Source organism: Bufo bufo, chromosome 2 (assembly GCF_905171765.1).
Source record: "Bufo bufo chromosome 2, aBufBuf1.1, whole genome shotgun sequence".
Lineage (NCBI taxonomy): Eukaryota > Metazoa > Chordata > Amphibia > Anura > Bufonidae > Bufo > Bufo bufo.
In genome coordinates, this window is record NC_053390.1 from 659,803,586 (window position 1) to 659,822,931 (window position 19,346).

At 45.3% G+C, this 19,346-nt stretch overlaps 1 protein-coding gene and 1 non-coding gene across 2 annotated transcripts in view; both read right to left on the minus strand.

The window, feature by feature from the left end:
• Positions 1 to 7,635, minus strand: part of PLRG1 (pleiotropic regulator 1) — a 42,100-nt gene extending 34,465 nt beyond the window's left edge. The window contains exon 1 of the mRNA XM_040418562.1: positions 7,505 to 7,635. Coding sequence (XP_040274496.1) covers positions 7,505 to 7,534 — 30 coding nt within the window. The 5' untranslated portion in view covers positions 7,535 to 7,635. The remainder of the gene's footprint in view (positions 1 to 7,504) is intronic.
• LOC120992647 lies at positions 3,171 to 3,261 on the minus strand. The gene has a single exon (XR_005777045.1). It is a non-coding gene; the product is annotated as a Z30 small nucleolar RNA (small nucleolar RNA).
• Positions 7,636 to 19,346: the final 11,711 nt, after the last annotated feature.

A 19,346-nucleotide genomic window follows, 5' to 3' on the forward strand; every position in this document is an offset into this window, starting at 1 on the left:
TAAATAAACCACAACCAGCGTTACAGTATTCTCACTGATCCCCATACAGGCCAAGTCGTCTACATATACTGAGTCTACCGGCCGGGAAGACGTCAGACCCAAGATAGAAAATAGAGACACGCAATCACAGGGACAGGATGAAACGGTCGTCTGGAATAAGAAAAATAAAGCATCTTCATGCTGAAAAAAATAAGTAAAAATATCCTGTCCAAGTGTTACCAATTAGTAGGAGCAATAACAATCCTCTGTGGCGTTCCCCGTCATGTTTTCCACCAATTTCATGTCTAGAACTTTCCATTGTGTTTCTACTATTTGCAACCATGTGGTTCCTGTTCCACTGCTGGTAATAATATTGCTTCCTCTGGATTCACGCACTCAAGGCTATGACTGCAGGAATTACCACTACATCCAGGGGTAGAGAAATGGCTGCGAGGACACCAGACCTTTGTAGATTGTGCAGTGCTAAGAGACCGGTGCCATCAGATGGGCGGGGTTTAAACTCCCGCCAATCCACTGTTTGAAGAAATACCGCTCATGCAAGCGCTACTTCCTCTTCACAATGACCTGTGCATTGTTTCGCCTGCAGAGGCCACGCAATTTATTTTCTAACTTCTCATCCAATCCAAGTGAAGGGACGAGCAGTTGTAATTACACTGTGCCACCGCCGTAAATAAGATGGCACACAGGTCATTTTGAATACAAGGTGCTGGGAGTTCCACCCCTGCTGATCTTATATTAATGACCTATCCTTTAACCTAAAAGAAAACATGCCCTTTCAAAGGCCAAAAAAAAAAAAAAAAAAGGGTACTTTCACACTAGCGTTTTTCTTTTCCGGCATAGAGTTCCATCGCTAGGGCTCTATACCGGAAAAGAACTGATCAGGTATATCCCCATGCATTCTGAATGGAGAGTAATCCGTTCAGGATGTCTTCAGTTCAGTCTTTTTGACTGATCAGGCAAAAGATAAAACCATAGCATGCTACGGTTTTATCTCAGGCGAAAAAAACTGAAGACTTGCCTGAATGCCGGATCCATCCTTCCGGTATGCGCAGACCGGTAAAAATGTGAAAAAAAAATAAATAAAAAAAGATACAAGACGGATCCGTCTGTCCGCATGACAAGCGAAGAGACGGATCCGCATCCGGATGAGTCTCACAAATGCTTTCAGTCACATTCAGATCGGAACTGCTTGCCGGATCACACTGCCGCAAGTGTGAAAATAGTCTAAATAAAAAGTGCATGTGCAAGCAGAGAAGTTTTAAAAGTAAGGCTGCTTTCACACTTGCGCTTTTTCCCTTTCCGCTATTGAAATCCGTCATAGGATCTTAATAGCGGAGAAAAACGCTTCCGTTTTATCCCCATTCATTGTCAATAGGGACAAAACTGAACTGAACGAAACGGAGTGCACCAGAATACATTCAGTTCCGTTGCGTCGCTATCGCGGACAGAATGACGCTGCAAGCAGCGTTTTTTCTGTCAATGATGTAGTGTGGAGAAAGACAGATCCGTCCTACCTCACAGGTTTTTTTTTTGCCTTCCTCTGGATCAACTTGCAGGATGACAGGCCGAACTGGATGGACAGATGTCCTTTTTCAGCTTCATGTACTATGTTACACAATGTAAGTCAATGGGGTTCAAGACGGATCCGTCATGGCTATAGAAGACATAATACAACCGGATCCGTTTATGACGGATGCATGCGGTTGTATTATTGTTGTAACGGAAGCGTTTTTGCAGATCCATGACGGATCCGCAAAAAAACGCTAAGGTGAAGCCTTAGTGGCTGTGGGTGGGGTCTGGGACGAATGCACAGGAGGTAGTTACAGGACAGACATATACAATATATTGGACTACTGCACAGTATAGTGTACTTGACGTCTCTGTACTTCATATCTACGAGCACTGTGGCTTTCACTATAAGGTCTCAAGTACACGACTGTATCCGTTTTGCGGTACGCAAATCACGGATGTGGTCCGTGTGCAATCCACATTTTTTTGCGGACCCATTGACTTCTGCAGCATGGAGATGTGGATAGCACATGGATGTCCATATTTTGTGGTTCCGCGATTTGCAGACCTCAAAATGGATACAGTCATGTACATGAGACCTAATGGGGGCAAAATGGCTGTCTCTATATCTGGGACAATCTATTGCCCATTTGCCAACCCTGCTTGGTTTTTCTGGAGTCTCCCTAAAAATGTAAGCCCTCTTAGATCCCAGCAGGACATATAGAACATTGCACCAATCCCAAATTGTGCTGTCTAATTACGATTAAATAAATGTATGAGATCACCAATCATAAAAGTCTTCTATGTGATGACAAGCTACTAGTCCCATAGCCACAGTCACTTTATGAAGTTTCTCCATGTGCTCACAGCGTCCTCTCCAGTGAAGAACGTGCGCCCAAACTCATAGCCCACGCCAACACGTCACTGACTGGGTGAGCACTTATTTCAAACATGTGAAGAGGGACCAAAAAGAAGACACCACCGGTAGGAGACCTCGAAGCATCGAAATGGAAGTGGCAGAGGACCAGTAAGGTCGTTATTTTACACCAATCAGGGCATTTTATATGCATGGAGAACCCCTCTAATCATTGTCTGGAGCCCTTTTTTGTAGAGGAACTACTTCTAAAAGGGGAATAACCTGGTAATGGGATGCACCATAAACTGCCACACAAAGCCCCTGTGGTTCCATGTGTCACTGAACAGTCTGTCTGCACGTTTCTGTATACAAAATGGCCTTAGGTCCGATTCAACGAAAAATCTGTTTTTTGGTCCATGTACTTACCACGTGTACTGCTTGACTGAAAAGGGATCTCCTACCAATGGTCAGTGAAAACCAGTGAAAGAAGCCAGATGTGCGACTGAGCCCTTAGAAAGAGAAGTCAGCCTCCATATGTGGTTTGTGTGGCGCGGCTGTTTCCATAACTCTGCCCACCCATGGTCGCTGCTCATGAGGGTTATTGAAAGGCTCAATTGGGAATAACTCTGTTATGGAACCGGACTATCTATGGAGAAGTGGCACAAACAGCCTAAGAAACGGTCCAATTCTAAAGATCACCGAGTCCCAGGGGGATTTGCAATACAGAAAAATTAAAGGAAAACGATAATAAAGTTGAATTTGCCTCCGAATAAAACTACCTGCAGAACGCATGTCCTGTTAGCTTCAGCTCAGAGAGAAGATCACGTGATCATTATCTGGTCAATGCAGACTTAACGTGCAATACCAGGTCATACTAAATCTCATTCATCACAGCTGAAAACAAGTCAGGAAACGCGACACAGTAAAACACGTTCCCAAATGTGAGACAAGAAGCCATACAGGTGAGACAACCCCTATGCTCGCAGTCCCACCTCCAACCACGGGGCGCTTGGGTGTACATTCTGAGAGGACGGCTTGCAGGGGGGGGGGGGGGGGTTGACGCGAGAGCAAGTCTATAGCCGAAGTGCTAATTGCTATAATTCCAAAAATGAACACGCATCCTAAAATATACATAAAGGAACAGAGCACGGGCTGCAGAGCATTCCACTATAGTGGAGATTATATAATTAGACGGAGCACACACTCCATGGTGAGCGCACCATCTATTAATATGTCGCCAGTCATGGAGTGTGATATATTCATGCGTGTGCTCCATCTGTTAATACAGATGCATCTTGATAAATTAGAAGATCAAAAAAAGTATTTATTTCAGTAATTCAAAAAGTGAAACTCATGTAGATTCATTACACACAGTGATCTATTTCAGGCATTTATTTCTTTTAAAGGAAATCTGTCACCAGGATAATTGCTATTGAAGTAAAGCCATGGCCTAATAGCACTTAGTACCTTATTTCCAGATGTGCCTTTGTTCCAGCAATAGATGTTTTCTATCTTCTGAAAATCCAGTTTATTTGGTATGCAAATGAGCCAGTAAGGTGCCCAGAGGGGCGTCACTCTTGCAGGAAGGAGCCCAGGCATGCCTTCTGCTAGCGGTGCCCAAGCCCACCCTTCATGCTGGGAACGGGAAAAAGGAGGGGGGCAGAGTTATAGTTTGAATGTGATGTAGGAGGGGTGGGTGGACACATTGTGGCAGGGAGCGTGTCTGGGCTCCTTCCTGCAAGAGTGACGCCCCTCTGGGCACCTAAGTGGCTCATTTGCATACCAAATAAACTGGATTTTCAGAAGATAGAAAAATCTGACCGGTAATTCCTTTTCCATGACGGCATAATATAGGAGACTGTTCCCCTGACTTCTGTAGGGGCAGGAAAACAAAGAAATATTAAATTGCCCCCGCCCACCTCAGTGTTTATCAGATTATTATAGTGTCCGTGAAACAATTGTTTGTTTTTTTGTATTTCTTCATACTAAAGCTACTTTCACATTAGCGTTTTCAATTCCGCTATTGAGATCCGTTATAGGATCTCAATAGCTGAAGAGAACACTTCAGTTTTGTCCCCATTTATTGTCAATGGGGACAAAACTGAACTGAAAGAAATGCAACAAAATGCGTTCCGTTGGTTGCGCTCCCATTGCGGTCCGTGATGTGGTGCAGAGTTTTCTCTGACACAATGGTGACTTTCAATGGTGTTCATGACGGATCCGTCATGGCTATAGAAGACATAATACAACCGGATCCGTTCAGGACGGATGCATGTGGTTTTATTATGGTAACGGAAGTGTTTGCAGATCCATGACGGATCCGCAAAAAAAGGTAATGTGAAAGTAGCCTAATGTAATTTGGAAAATACGATAACTCAAGCAGTATAACACTATATGGTTCATTTTTTATTTTTTTTAGGGTGAGAATTCCGTGCAGTCATGGTGGATTCATGGAAAAGGAATTACGAGTAAGCCATATTCAGATTTACCCATTTCACCACCATGACGACGTGATATAGGAGACCTACCAGATCACCAATTAAGAGGGGAGTATATGGCTTGGATGACCTTCCTACCAAAGGATAGATCGGAAGATCCTGACAAGTCGAGTCTATAATGCTCAATGAAGGTATGCACATTGGACCAGGTCGCAGCTTTGCAGATCTGCTCCAAAGATGCACACCCGCTTATTCTGCATAAGATGAGGAGACTGCCCTGGTAGAATGCGCCTTAATCTTAATGGGGCGAGGAAGATTCTGACCATGGTAACAATCACAGATCATCAGTTTTATCGACCTAGCAATGGAGGCCTTATAGGTAGCTTTCCCTCTATTTTTTCCCCCAAACTGGACTAGAAGATTTTCCAAGGGTTTCAGGAAGGTTGACACTTAAAAGTACCTTAGTACCACACGCCTGACATCTAAGGAATGGAATTCCTCTTCTTTTGGAATTTTCAGGTCATTACAGAAAGGAGGAAGCACTATCTCCTGGTTTCTATGGAAGTCGGAAACTACTTTTGGAAGGAAACCCAGATCCTGTTTAAAAATAATTCTGTCGTCTAAAATAGTTAAATAGGGATGTCTGATAGATAAGGCCTGAATTTCCCCTAATCTCCTAGCAGAAGAAATTGCTATAAGGAAAGCTGTCTTAAGGGATAGAATTTTAACTGAGGCCTCCCCCAGATGCTCAAAGGGGCTCCCTGTTAGGGTCCATTCACACGTCCGTTGTTTCTTTCCTGATCTGTTCCGTTTTTTTGCGGAACAGATCTGGACCCATTCATTTTCAATGGGTCCTGAAATAAATCGGACAGCTCAATGTCTGATTTTTTTTCAGGACCCATTGAAAATGAATTGGTCCAGATCTGTTCCGCAAAAAACGGAACAGATCAGGAAAGAAACAACGGATGTGTGAATGGACCCTTAGACCTTGTAGAACTATGTTTAAAGGGAACCTGTCTCTGGGATTTTGGGTATAGAGCTGAGGACATGGGTTGTTAGATGGCCGCTAGCACATCCGCAATACCCAGTCTCCATAGCTCTGTGTGCTTTTATTGTGGGGAAAAAAACGATTTGATACATATGCTAATTAACCTGAGATGAGTCAGAGCTTGAAAACATGACTCTTCTCTGGTCACACAAGGCCTCTTTCACACTTGCGTTGTCCGGATGCGTCGTGTACTCCATTTGCCGGAGGTGCCCGCCGGATCCGTAACACTGCAAGTGAACTGAAAGCATTTGAAGACGGATCCGTCTTCAAAATGCGTTCAGTGTTACTATGGCACCCAGGACGCTATTAAAGTCCTGGTTGCCATAGTAGTAGTGGCGAGCGGGGGAGCAGTATACTTACCGTCCGTGCGGCTCCCGGGGCGCTCCAGAATGACGTCAGAGCGCCCCATGCGCATGGATGACGTGTCCATGTAATCACGTCATCCATGCGCGTGGGGCGCCCTGACGTCACTCTGGAGCGCCCAGGGAGCCGCACAGACGGTAAGTATACTGCTTCCCCGCTCCCCAATACACTTTACCATGGCAACCAGGACTTTAGCGTCCCGGCAGCCATGGTAACCATTCAGAAAAAGCTAAACGTCGGATCCGGTAATGCGCCGAAACGACGTTTAGCTTAATGGGCATTAATTCCGGATCCGACCTTGCGGCAAGTGTTCAGGATTTTTGGCCGGAGCAAAAAGCGCAGCATGCTGCAGTATTTTCTCCGGCCAAAAAACGTTCCGTTCCAGAACTGAAGACATCCTGATGCATCCTGAACGAATTTCTCTCCATTCAGAATGCATGGGGATAATCCTGACCAGGATTCTTCCGGCATAGAGCCCCGACGACGGAACTCTATGCCGGAACAGAACAACGCAAGTGTGAAAGAGCCCTTAGAAATGACTCTTATGTTAATTTGCATATGTATCAAATCGGTTTTTTTACACAATAAAAGCACAGAGAGCTATGGGGACTGGGTATTGTGGATGTGCTAGCGGGCATAATGGGGAACGAAGTGCGCAGGCGCGGCAAATCTGTTAAAAGGCGCTGGATTTCTCACTAAGAGGAGGACGTAATCAGAAGAACCTAGGACGGGCCAGAAGGGTGAAAGGGGCGGGGTTTCGTATGAAAACCACCGAGGGGCCTGGGCAACAGCCGCATTTACACCGCCCCTGGGCACCTTCAGAAGCTAATTAACATATTGTATAGAAGTGTTTTTCTGAGAAAATCGGCGATGGACAGCAATATAGAAGGTAGCATTCTAATATGGGGAATGTAATGGAGATCCTGGTGTTAGTGTTTCATATTGGTGATTTTAGGTGAAAGACTCCCTTTAATATTAAAAGAACCCCAAATATGAGGCACCGGCCCTGGATGTGCTCAGCCCTGGCACATACTAGCAGTGCCACACTACACCCCGTGACAGGTGTAATCACACATGACCCCAGCTGGGTGCACATGGGGGCATCAACCAGCACTCCTCCTGGCACTGGGTGACTACTGCACGTTACACGCGGGTACCTGCCCTCTCTGATGTATTCAGAAGTCTGGCATCAGTACGGGCACACACTGGACTGCCAGCATACACACGCTGCATGCCATGCAAACTGTCAGAGCCTGCACAGAAACCGCCATGCCCCCCCCGGAGACTTACCGCCACAACGCCCCATTCCCGCTGAGACATCCTGCCGGATGGCCACGAGCCCTCGAATAGGAAAAAGCACCGCTCCACCAACACAAACCAAACCGGATGTGACGTCCCAGATCCGGAAACCGTCAGGGAGCAGAGAGTTAGTGGAGTCTGTGTTCACCTGCGTGCAGCTCTATAGCGACACCATGCGGCTGGGAGGTCTGTGTTCACCTGCGTGCAGCTCTATAGCGACACCATGCGGCTGGGAGGTCTGTGTTCACCTGCGTGCAGCTCTATAGCGACACCATGCGGCTGGGAGGTCTGTGTTCACCTGCGTGCAGCTCTATAGCGACACCATGCGGCTGGGAGGTCTGTGTATGAGGTTACAGCGCGGCTCAGCAGCATCCTGATGTGAAAAGAATTAGCCAGAGTTGTTTTTACTATTATATTAACAGCCAGATCCATATTCTTCCAAGATTACTTTAGCATTCTGTGTGTGATATTATTTATCTAAATAACTAACATATGTATGTCATACCGCCCCGACTTTTGAGAATCGCAAAGAGGGACAATATGTGCGGCACGCATCACAGCAAAGTCAGGGCATCATCCAAATCGTGTGTGCTGTAGGGCCTATTCACACGACCGTATATTTCTGATCGCATCCATTTTGCAATTTTGCAGATTGGATGTGGACCCATTCATTTTAGTGGGGCCGCAAAATATACGGACAGCACACCGTGTACTGTCCATATCTGTATGTCTGTTCTGTGGTCCCACAAAAAAGTTAGAACATGTCCTATTCTTGTCCGCATTTGCGGACAAGAATAGACATTTCTATAATGGAGAAGGATGTTCCGTTCTGCAAAATGCAGAAGGCACATGGCCGGTATCCCTGTATTGCGGATCTGCAATTTGCGCTCCACAAAAACGGATACAATTGTGTGAATGAGCCCTAAAGCTGCTTTCACACGTCCGTGATTTTCATCAGTGATTTTGAGCCAAACCCAGGTGCGTCAAATTTGCGCTGTCCTGTCCCGAACATGGGCGGGCCAACACAAACCCTACCCAAAGGTGGTTGTTACCGATTGGATTCGGGGTGTTCCCAGGGTGGGGCTTATATGCCCTGATTTTACCAACTCAGATGTTGGTAAGTGTTTTATAGACCAGCGGTCAGCAACCTTTGGCACGCCAGATGTGTTGAAACTATGACTCCCAGCATGCTTCATTAACTACCTCAGCCCCCCTAGCTTAAACCCCCTTAATAACCAGACCACTTTTTACAATTCTGCACTACACTACTTTCACTGTTTATTGCTCGGTCATACAACTTACCACCCAAATTAATTTTACCTCCTTTCCTTCTCACTAATAGAGCTTTCATTTGGTGGTATTTCATTGCTGCTGACATTTTTACTTTTTTTGTTATTAATCGAAATTGACCGAAATTTTTGCAAAAAAAGACATTTTTCACTTTTAGTTGTAAAATTTTTCAAATAAAACTACATTTCTATATACATTTCTCTCTAAATTTATTGTTCTACATGTCTTTGATAAAAAAAATGCAATAAGTGTATATTTATTGGTTTGCGCAAAAGTTATAGCGTCTACAAACTATGGTACAAAAATGTGAATTTCCGCTTTTTGAAGCAGCTTTCTGAGCACCTGTCATGTTTCCTGAGGTTCTACAATGCCCAGACAGTAGAAACACCCCACAAATGACCGCATTTCGGAAAGTAGACACCCTAAGGTATTCGCTGATGGGCATAGTGAGTTCATAGAACTTTTTATTTTTTGTCACAAGTTAGCGGAAAATGTTTTTTTTTTCTTTCTTTTTTTTCTTACAAATTCTCATATTCCACTAACTTGTGACAAAAAATAAAATTTTACATGAACTCACCATACCCCTCACGGAATACCTTGGGGTGTCTTCTTTCCAAAATGGTGTCACTTGTGGGGTATTTATACTGCCCTGGCATTTTAGGGGACCTAAAGCTTGAGAAGAAGTCTGGAATCCAAATGCGTAAAAAATGCCCTGTGAAATCATAAAAATACTCTTTGGAATTTGGGCCCCTTTGCTCACCTAGGCTGCAAAAAAGTGTCACACATGTGGTATCACCGTACTCAGAAGAAGTAGGGCAATGTGTTTTGGGGTGTATTTTTACATATGCCCATGCTGGGTGAGAGAAATATCTCAGTAAAAGTCAACTTTTCCCATTTTTTTATACAAAGTTGTCATTTTACAGAGATATTTCTCTCACCCAGCATGGGTATATGTAAAAAGACACCCCAAAACACATTGCCCAACTTCTCCTGAGTACGGCGATACCACATGTGTGACACTTTTTTGCAGCCTAGGTGCGCAAAGGGGCCCAAATTCTAAAGAGCACATTTAGGATTTCACAGGGCATTTTTTACGCATTTGGATTCCAAATTACTTCTCACGCTTTAGGTCCCCTAAAATGCCAGGGCAGTATAAATACCCCACAAGTGACCCCGTTTTGGAAAGAAGACACCCAAAGGTATTCCGTGAGGGGCATGGCGAGTTCCTAGAATTTTTTATTTTTTTTGGCACAAGTTAGCGGAAAATTATTTATTTATTTATATATTTTTTTCTTACAAAGTCTCATATTCCACTAACTTGTGACAAAAAATAAAATTTTACATGAACTCGCCATTCCCCTCACAAAATACCTTGGGGTGTCTTCTTTCCAAAATGGGGTCACTTGTGGGGTATTTATACTGCCCTGGCATTTTAGGGGACCTAAAGCGTGAGAAGTAGTTTGGAATCCAAATGCGTAAAAAATGCCCTGTGAAATCCTAAAGGTGCTCTTTAGAATTTGGGCCCCTTTGTGCACCTAGGCTGCAAAAAAGTGCCAGACATGTGGTATCGCCGTACTCAGAAGAAGTAGGGCAATGTGTTTTGGGGTGTATTTTTACATATACCCATACTGGGTGAGAGAAATATCTCTGTAAAAGACAACTTTTCCCATTTTTTTTATACAAAGTTGTCATTTTACAGAGATATTTCTCTCACCCAGCATGGGTATATGTAAAAAGACACCCCTAAACACATTGCCCTACTTCTTCTGAGTCCGGCGATACCACATGTGTGACACTTTTTGCAGCCTAGATGCGCAAAGGGGCCCAAATTCCAATGAGTACCTTTTAGGAGGGCATTTTTAGACATTTGGATTCCAGACTTCTTCTCACGCTTTAGGGCCCCTAAAATGCCAGGGCAGTATAAATACCCCACATGTGACCCCATTTTGGAAAGAAGACACCCCAAGGTATTCCGTGAGGGGAATGGCGAGTTCATAGAAGATTTTTTTTTTTGGCACAAGTTAGCGGAAAATGTTTTTTGTTTTTTTCTCTCACAAAGTCTCCCTTGGGGTGTCTTCTTTCCAAAATGGGGTCATTTGTGGGGTGTTTGTACTGCCCTGGCATTTGAGGGTCTCCGCAATCATTACATGTATGGCCAGCATTAGGAGTTTATGCTATTCTCCTTATATTGAGCATATGGGTAATGAGATTTTTTTTTTCCGTTCAGCCTCTGGGCTGAAAAAAAAAATGAACAGCACAGATTTCTTCATTCGCATCGATCAATGTGGATGAAAAAATCTCTGACAAAAAATGTGCAAAATAAAAAAGGAGGGGAAAGGCTTCTGCCAGGACATAGGAGCTCCGCCCAACATCCAAACCCACTCAGCCCGTATGCCCTGGCAAACCCGATTTCTCCATTCACATCAATCGATGTGGATGAATAAATCATTGCCGGAATTTTTTTTTATTTTTATAAAAAATGTTTGTCAAAGCATATGAACACCGCCCCTCAGCTCATAAGCCTCGGCAAACGTATCTTTTTTACTGCAGAGGAGAAATCTCGTCTTGCAGCGCTGCATACACCGACTTTTGTGTAATCTGACAGCAGCGCAATGCTTCTGTCAGAATGCACATCAGTGCTGCAGCTGGTTGATCGCTTGGTCCACCTAGAAGGTAAAAAAAAAAAAAAAAAAACAGGCCGCAACGCAATAAATTTATTAACATTAACTTTATATAACATTTGAAACAGAACATTAACTTTTATAAACTTTATTGAACTTTTGGAACATTAAATTTTTTGCTTACCTGTGATTATTTTTTATTTTTTTACCTTTATAGGACAAACCTCTCCTTCCCCATGGGACAATGTGCAAAGCGCAAAGCGCACAGAGATGTGGTGAAGTACATTATGCACTTTGTCCCATGTGAAAGGAGAGGTTTGCAGCAGCTGTGAGTGAAAGGGCCCTAAGAGCCCTGTGTGCCTGTCCTGTGTAATGTAATCCCTATGCTAAGTGTACCTGTGTGTGGTACTTCCGGAAACACTCCCCTAAGCATAGGGCAGGGTGGTCAGGGCAGTCAGGACAGAAATAGCGGGTGTCACGCCTTATTCCACTCCTGCTACAGACACGACATCTTTTTCGGGGTGGCGCTTGGGTTAAGGTACCAGCAACGACATTGGGGAAATGTCGCTCGTGTAGACTGGTCACTACACTGGTGGTTGGGACCACGGAACCTCCTGGATACAGGAGGTTCTCGATGATCTATTCCTGAAATTTGAGAAGGATCGTGTTCTCCCAGCCTTACTGTAGAGAACAAAACTATTGTACATAGCCAATTGAATTAGGTATACAGACACCTTCTTATACCAGCGTCTGGTTCTGCGGGAAAGTAAATAAGGAGCCAACATCTGGTCATTGAAGTCCACCCCTCCCATGAGCAAATTATAGTTGTGGACACAGAGGGGCTTTTCAATGACTCTGGTTGCTTGTTTAATTTGGATTGTTGTATCTGCGTGAATGGAGGAGAGCATGTAAACGTCACGCTTGTCTCTCCATTTCACCGCGAGCAGTTCTTCATTACACAAGGCAGCCCTCTCCCCCCTTGCAAGACGGGTGGTTACAAGCCGTTGGGGGAAGCCCACGCGACTAGTTCGCGCGGTGCCACAGGCGCAAATCCGTTCTAGAAACAAATGCCTAAAGAGGGCCACACTTGTGTAAAAATTGTCCACATAAAGATGGTACCCCTTGCCGAATAAGGGTGACACCAAGTCCCAGACTGTCTTCCCACTGCTCCCCAGGTAGTCAGGGCAACCGACCGGCTCCAGGGTCTGATCTTTACCCTCATAGACACAAAATTTGTGCGTATAGCCTGTGGCCCTTTCACAGAGCTTATACAATTTGACCCCATACCAGGCGCGCTTGCTTGGGATGTATTGTTTGAAGCTAAGGTGCCCGGTAAAATGTATCAGGGACCGGTCTACGCAGATGTTTTGCTCAGAGGTATACAAATCTGCAAATTTGGTGTTAAGGTGGTCTATGAGGGGCCGAATTTTGTGGAGCCGGTCAAAAGCTGGGTGGCCTCTGGGATGAGAGGTGCTATTATCACTAAAGTGCAGGAAATGCAGGATGGTCTCAAATCGTGTCCTGGACATGGCAGCAGAGAACATGGGCATGTGATGAATTGGGTTTGTGGACCAATATGACCGCAATTCATGCTTTTTTGTCAGACCCATGTTGAGGAGAAGGCCCAGAAAAGTTTTAAATTCGGAAACTTGGACTGGTTTCCTCCGGAAAGACTGGGCATAAAAGCTTCCCGGGTTGGCGGCTATAAATTGAGTGGCATACTGGTTTGTTTCTGCCACGACTAAGTCCAAGAGCTCCGCAGTGAAGAACAGCTCAAAAAACCCCAGTGCCGATCCAATCTGAGCTGTCTCAACCTGAACTCCAGACTGGGCAGTGAAAGGGGGAACTACAGGTGCGGCTGAAGTTGGGGGCTGCCAATCAGGGTTTGCCAGCACCTCAGGGACTCTAGGGGCTCTACGGGCCTGTCTGTGCGGTGGCTGCGACGTGGGAACTAATGCACGTGTAACCGTACCAGCTTCAACTGCCCTTCTGGTGCTCGCCACTTCACCATGTTCTACGGCAGTGCTGGTACTAGGTCCAGGATGGGCTGCGCTGCTGGTGTATGCCTCACCACGTAATCCGACAGCGCCAGCCCCACTCTGCTGCCCTTGAAGCAGATCCTGCGCAACCTGTGGTCTAGCAACACAGGGCCGGGTACGCCTGGTGCTATCAGGGACCTCCACCTCATCGTCCGAACTTTGGGTCAGACTGCCACTGCTTTCTACAGGTTCATATTCTGACCCGCTAGATTCGTCAGATGAGGGTTCCCATTCCTCATCCGACTGGGTCAGAAGCCTGTAGGCCTCTTCAGAAGAATACCCCTTACTTGCCATTTGGTCAACTAAATTTAGGGGTATTCCCTGAGACTACCCAAGAAAAAAAGCAAGCCTGTCTTACAAATGGGAGGCTAGCGAAGTACAGGAAGCCGCTGCGATTGCTAAAAAATATCAAAACTGATTTTTTTATCGCCGCAGCGCTTGTGTAGTGATTGTGCAGTGATTAAAAAAAAAATAATAATTTTGGCACTGCGGCCGGGCGGGCGTGGGTGAACGCACGTATGGGCGACCGATCAGGCCTGAGGGCGAGCTAAGGTGACACTAATACTATTATAGATCTCACTGTGATCAGTTCTGATCACTTACAGATACTATAAAAGTACCAATGCTGATTAGCTAATCAGCGAATCAGTGACTGCGGTGCGGTGGGCTGGGCACTAACTGAAGCTAACTACCTACCAAAGGGACCTAAACTATCCTAAACCTAACAGTCAATACTGGTGGGGGAAAAAAGTGACAGTTTACACTGATCACTTTTTTCCCTTTCACTAGTGATTGACAGGGGGTGATCAAGGGGTTAATTGGGGTGATGGGGGGTGATCTGGGGCTAAGTGTAGTGTTGGTGGGTACTCACAGTGATGTCTGCACCTCTGCTGGAACCAACCGACGAAAAGGACCAGCAGAGGAGCAGAGAAGCCATTTAACACCTTATATTTATAAATATAAGGTGTTAGATGGCTTCTGATTCGATATTTTAAAAGTCACCAACCTGCCAGCGACGATTATTGGCTGTCAGGCCGGTGACGAACTTCTCCTGCGACTTTTCCCGGCCCGCATTGCGCATGTGCGGGCCGGCTATGCTCGAAATCTCGCGTCTCGCGAGATGACGCACCGATGCGTCAAGGAGGAACAAACCGACCGCCCGCAGGACGCATCCCTGCGTTAGGCGGTCGGGAAGCGGTTAACTTCTATGGGTGTTCTGAAAATAGCTAAGCAAGTGTGCATGCTGGGAGTCGTAGTTTCACCATAGCTGGAGTGCCGAAGGTTGCTGATCCCTGTTATAGACATCAGGGGGCCGAGGTGACATGTAGGTACAGAGATAGGCCACAAAGTACCCTCTTTCCCCAGGGATCTGCCTTCTCAGAATCGTTCAGGGACCCTATAATCAATCATCTTGAGAGTCTGTGTGAGCAGCTAGCATTTGCATGTAGTTATACAGTCGGCCCCTAGAATGAATTTTACTGGTGGGCCCTGGGCACCTCAGCCTGGCACTGCCTCCACTCCTGGGACCCCCAAAGGGGGGAGGGGCGGACTGAGACAGCGAAAAGAGACAGGCTTAGCCTCTTTGAGAGATTGAGCACCCCCAGCTGGGCACTTGCATATCCACCATGGCTCTTTCTCTGGGGATCGGAAATGGCAGTAAAAGTACTAAAGGTGTGATTTGAGCCCTGTTGTAGTGCAGTACTTTATCATTATGGAATTATAACGTTGGGGCAGTGTTAGTGGACTCACTCTAACAGCCAAATAAAGAGGAAGAGGCAGTGCCACACCATATAAAGGGGCGTGATATACATATGACTGCTTTTCAAGCACTATGGGGATCATTTACTATGCTGAAAAAAGCCTAACCTAGGCGTATTTCAGGCCTATTGGTTTGTTGCACCGCTATCTGCAACTTTGCCCCGCTCACGCCAGGTCTCAAATTGTGGGCGAAGTGGGGAAGGGGACAGACTGGCAGGCCCATCTTATTCATCATTTTCAACGTCTGTTTTAGGCCGCATGCACACGGCCGTTGTGCGGCCGTTCCGTGCATTGGGGAATGCGCGGGCAATGCACGGGCAACATCATAGGCAATGGGTCCGTGGTCTGTCTGCATCGCAAAAATATGACATGTAATATTTATTTGCGGTGCAGAACAACGGAAAGAAACACCACGGAAGCACTCCGTAGTGCTTCCGGTGTTCCGTTCCATGACTCCATCTCCAGAATTGCGGACCCATTCAAGTGAATGGGTCCGCATCCGTGAGGCATGGTGCACACGGCCAGTGGCCGTGGATTGCCGACCCGCCATTTGCAGGCCGCAATATGTCCACGGCCGTGTGCATGAGGCCTTAGGCATAGAAAATTGTCTAAATGTAAGACAGCAAGGAAGCATGGCGGTGGATCATTAAGTGTGCATATAATCATCACCATAATTATCAGGGCCATATTAAATGCATTATATTCCTTCACAGCTCCATACACTACCTAAATAATACTTCCATATAGTTGCCAGCTTTGTATCCCAAGCCATCAGTGACGTCCCCTTCAGCAAGGATGTGTAACATGACCTGCGGAATCAATCAAGTTGCACGCCCTTAGGTCCAAACCTGCCTCAGATCAGGTTGTTGGAGGCTTAGAAGGAGAAATTGGATCAGCTCACCTCCATATGCTTGCATTGCTTGAAACCCGGGCCAGTCACCCAGAATACCAAATGGAAATACGTAGATGGATTGGGCACTCGATTAAAATCCAAAGATCCTTCACTGAAGGACAGAACATAATAGAATAAGTTAAAAACACTCTCGCTCACCCGTTTAGGGTAGTAGTACCCTTAGGCCTCTTGCACACGACTGTATGGCGTTTTCAGTATTTTGCGGTCCACAAAAAACGGCTCTGCAAAAAATACCGATGACGTCCTTGTGCATTCTGTTTTTTGCGGAACGGAACAGCTGGCCCCTAATAGAACAGTACTATCCTTGTCCATTATGCAGACAATAATAGGACATGTTCTATCCTTTAACGGAACGGAAATACGGAAATGGAAGGCATACGGGGTATCTTCCGTTTTTCTTGTGGATTCATTGAAATTAATGGTTCTGTATATGGTCTGTATACAGAATGAAAAAAACGGAACGTAAACGGGAAAAAAAGGCCTTAATTATAGCATACATTTTATAAAACATAGCACAATTAAATACCCTAGATAACATACAGGCAATGCTGGGAAAAAAGTTCCAAGTTCCATGGTTACGACCACCCTGCTGGCACACCATAGAAAATAGCACCAGCCTATGTGAGCTCCCATGTCCCGGCCACCAGAGAGGCTGGTATTTTTTCCTATAGTGTACAAGCACGACCATCGCTGATAGATTACAGGGTGGTCGTAACCATGGAAATGAGCCATGTATAATGTGATGGAAAAATGAATCAAGCCAGCAAAGGAGGTAATATGGATAATAACAATACATTAGTAAGTGCCTTGTATTAATTTTCTCTACATAATAAACAACCCCTTTAGCTCTCTCGATCGCTTTCACCTGGAACATGTGTTCTTTTGGTGACGGTTTAAAAGGTGCGGTGCCTAACCAGATAGATTTTGTTGATCAGGATTCCTGATACTGTTTAAATGTTCCACAATTCTTGTTCTGCTGGTAGTGCACCCAATAAACTGTATTGTATCTTACATTCTGTGCACTTGAGAATATAAATAATATAAGCGGTATTACCATTCATACAGTTGTGATGGTGACTATCTGCTGTGGGTATCTAGTGTCCCACTAGGTAGGAGTGGGCACTACACAAGGGTCACGTGTTACTCCTACTCCTAAGGGACAGTAATATTATATTTGACCATGTATGTTAATGTATTTTCTGTGTGCTTTTGTATGCAATGTTTCCCCTGTGTCATGCATAGCAGGCCTATGAGGGTGTAGTTAGGCATCCTAGCCACTAGAGGGAGACAGAGAGCCCCTAGTATAAATGTTCAGGCCCAGACAGGGAGGGGTCAGAAGAAGTCTGTAGTCAGGAGTCTGTGGACACAGAAGTGAGAGGGCACCTTAGCCAGAGATATGCTGAGGGCCTCCTCCTGACATGCAGCTAGACAGTCCTGGCTGCTAGCTGCTACCAGGAGGCTAGTGAAGGATTATAGCCTGCCTGTTGATAAAGTGAGCCTCAGTTAGCTCAGAAGATTACCCCAAGAGAAGAGATGTGCCTCCTGGGAGAAACCTGCAATTACCCTCAAACCAAGCAGTGCCATTGTATCCAATTAAGATAAGTAAACTGATGGGCAGAGGAACTATAAAGTAGGAGCAAGGGTCAATACGGGAGGAAGATTTATTTACCAAGGATTAAAGCCACCATTTAGGCATCCGGGCCTTGGGATAGAAACCAGACAGGAGTTCTAAAGAACAGTGTACACTATTTCTGAGGAGAAGGTACAACCTGATTCTGAGTGTGTTGTTGATTACCCTCCAAGTATCTTGCAAGATTATTAACTGCCATATTGTTGAGAATAAGCCTGCTTGTGGAACATATGCTAAAAGGGACTGCATCATTATCATCTGTATGTACAAAGTTGGACTGTTTAAAGTAAAGCAACGTTTGGTTCACTATACCACCTGTGTACCTCACTTATTGCTACTGGAAACCGGTGTGCCACCGTTACAGGCACTGGCGTCACGATCCCTAAAGGGACCTTGCCCCAGGCACTCAAAATACCTGTAACATCCAGGGCACCTCATCCACCATCAGGCCGGGTCCCTACATACAGAGTGTGCCCCAGAGGAACTTGTGTCTACCTCTCCTTCACTGTCGCGTGCCTGCCCAGGGTTCTCCTCCAAACAGTGAGTAACCCTCGATTGCCCATAACCGTGACCTCACTTCGCAATACCCTGCAGATCTGGTGTGCTGCAGGTACCACATATTTACTAGGTTTAATATATTTGCATATACTGCATCTATTACAGCTGCAATTGAAGAGATCTTTGCAAGATAAACAACTTTGATTTTCTTGGCATTGGGGGGACACATACATGGAAGGAGCTGAATTAGGGCTCTTTCACACTTGCGTTGTACGGATCCGGCGTGTACTCCACTTGCCGGAATTACACGCCGGATCCGGAAAAACGCAAGTGTACTGAAAGCATTTGAAGACGGATCCGTCTTCAAAATGCGTTCAGTGTTACTATGGCACCCAGGACGCTATTAAAGTCCTGGTTGCCATAGTAGGTGTTAGGAAAATTTACTCTCTTTTACCTAACTTGTCCCTGTCTTCAGATTTCGGCGATCAGCTTGAATTAAGTCTATACCGGTACCGGGAGAATGAACTAGATTGACCACATGAACACATGTCTATTTCCAATCCATTCTGGTTTATTCACAGCTGGCAAACAGTTTTAATAGAGGGGGTTGAGCTTCCTTGACATCCAATCATATGTTAGCATTAGTATTTGACCTATAATATGGTCACACATGAGCTCTGCATTAACATAATAGCTGACTCATAGTAACAGCATTTGACCAATCAGGTATATACACATGAGCTAGCAGACACTTGAGCCAGATGACCTTATATGGCTTGGACTGTTCATACTTTCAAACTAAGGAATGTATGGATTCCTTGAAACAGTTTAAGGAAGTGTCTCACATTCCATAGGGGGAAGGGAGGTTTTGTAGTGCACTAACCAAATGTAATACACGTGGCTAAATGAGACAAAATGGAGTCACATATATCCCATCAAATCCCCTCTTAGAACCTTATATAAATATATATATACTATATGGTTCTTTCTCTGCTCTTCCTTGGTTTGCTTATAAGCCTTTAGGTATTCCATGTACCCTTCAGGAGTATAATCCTCAGGCTTTGTTGAGGTTGGGTTTACCTCT